The 1,483-nt window shown below is 41.9% G+C and overlaps 1 protein-coding gene across 1 annotated transcript; it reads left to right on the top strand.

Moving 5' to 3' along the window:
* The first annotated feature begins 479 nt into the window (after positions 1–479).
* KRTAP7-1 (keratin associated protein 7-1) lies at positions 480–1,274 on the top strand. Its single transcript, XM_077878712.1, has one exon. The coding sequence runs from the start codon at positions 613–615 to the stop codon at positions 874–876; it is 264 nt and encodes an 87-aa protein (XP_077734838.1). The 5' UTR covers positions 480–612; the 3' UTR covers positions 877–1,274.
* The last annotated feature ends 209 nt before the right edge of the window (positions 1,275–1,483 follow it).

Genomic DNA, 1,483 nt, shown 5'->3' with positions numbered 1-1,483 from the left:
CAAAATCCGCATAAAATAAAATTGAAGTATCTTAAAGTGAACAACGCGGTGGTGTTTAGTACATTTACAGCATTTTACAACTGTCACCTCTAGTTCCAAATAACTTTCTTCTCTCCAAAAGAAATTTCACATCCTTTGAGCAGTTGGTATACCCATGTTTTTGAATGCGGTAGGGAGAGAATTTCAAAACTCTGTAGAACTGTTCACATTGTTGCCAAAGCTGTTTTAGTCTATGTCTTGGGAGGAGTTTATAATCAGAGGATTTAAAGAGTCTCACATGATGCAATCAGTATGGTAGTTAAACTATGGGACACTGATGAAAAGAATTCAGTGGCCTGTCAAGGATGGCCCTTGGCTTTGAAGATACAACACATTCCTTTGCAAATAGAAAAGCCAACAAAAATGTGGGCAATGAGTCTGTGGGTTTCTTTATATGCATTTTATGACCAAATAAGAGACTTGTTTATGCAAATTAATGGAAAGATGTTTAGACAACTGTGTCATGCCCACCAGCTGGACGTATAAAAAGCCTTCTGCAGGAGGACACCTGCATTCACTCTTGGGTAACCTGTCCTTCTCCATCCATCCTAATCCTCCTCAACTCCTGCCACCATGACTCGTTTCTTCTGCTGTGGAAGCTACTTCCCTGGCTATCCTTGCTATGGAACCAACTTCCACAGGACCTTCAGAGCTACCCCCCTGAACTGTGTCGTGCCCCTGGGATCTCCCCTGAACTATGGTTATGGATGCAATGGCTACAGCTCCCTGGGCTACAGCTTTGGTGGTAGCAACATGTACAACAGGGGCTGTTGCTATGGTGGCAGCTTTTGCAGGCCATGGGGCTCTAACTCTGGCTTCGGCTACAGCACTTACTGAGAGACCTGTGGCTCCAGGCAACTGCAGAACTCTCCATGGATTCTTCTGTGTGTGAGACAACCTGAAGAGCAACGACTGTCTTCCCGCCTCCAGATGTGCTTGGGAAATACATCTTCCGTCTTCTTGCTGACTTCTTACCAAGCTCCTGGTCTTTGATGATGCTGAACAAGCCACCCACGCATCAAATGCTGAACTAATAACACCTACAGCCAAAGAGGGCAAGATGTATTTCTCTGACATACCTGAATTTTAGCTGTGAAGCAAGTAGTTTGCTTCTTCTAGTTGCTCGGGCCCTGCATTATTAAATTCTACATCAATTTCAATGTATTTCAATTGGGTGTGGGTAGAAAGGGGTTTTGCTGTCAGTCTCTTAATAAATCTATTTCGTTCAGCACAAATATTTTTGTTTCTGGTTATTTATTTTACTCTGCTTTTATGCTTTTGAATTTGTCAGTCAGTTTCAACCTATAATGGCTGACTTTAAGCCAATCTTATTTTGATTTCAGACTATAGACCAGGATAGGGTAATGCCTTATCATTTTGTCCCTTTATGTTGAGATTTCAATTTTTGTGAAGGCCTTAAAAATGTCCTCAATTAAATCCAAGA

Source organism: Canis aureus, chromosome 30 (assembly GCF_053574225.1).
Source record: "Canis aureus isolate CA01 chromosome 30, VMU_Caureus_v.1.0, whole genome shotgun sequence".
In the NCBI taxonomy this organism is placed as follows: Eukaryota; Metazoa; Chordata; class Mammalia; order Carnivora; family Canidae; genus Canis; species Canis aureus.
Note: the sequence above shows the minus strand (reverse complement) of the source record. Positions and strands in the feature narration are given on the sequence as shown.

Coding starts and splice junctions, on each gene's coding strand:
- KRTAP7-1 (XM_077878712.1), top strand. CDS start 613: ATGACTCGTTTCTTCTGCTGTGGAAGCTACTTCCCTGGCTATCCTTGC.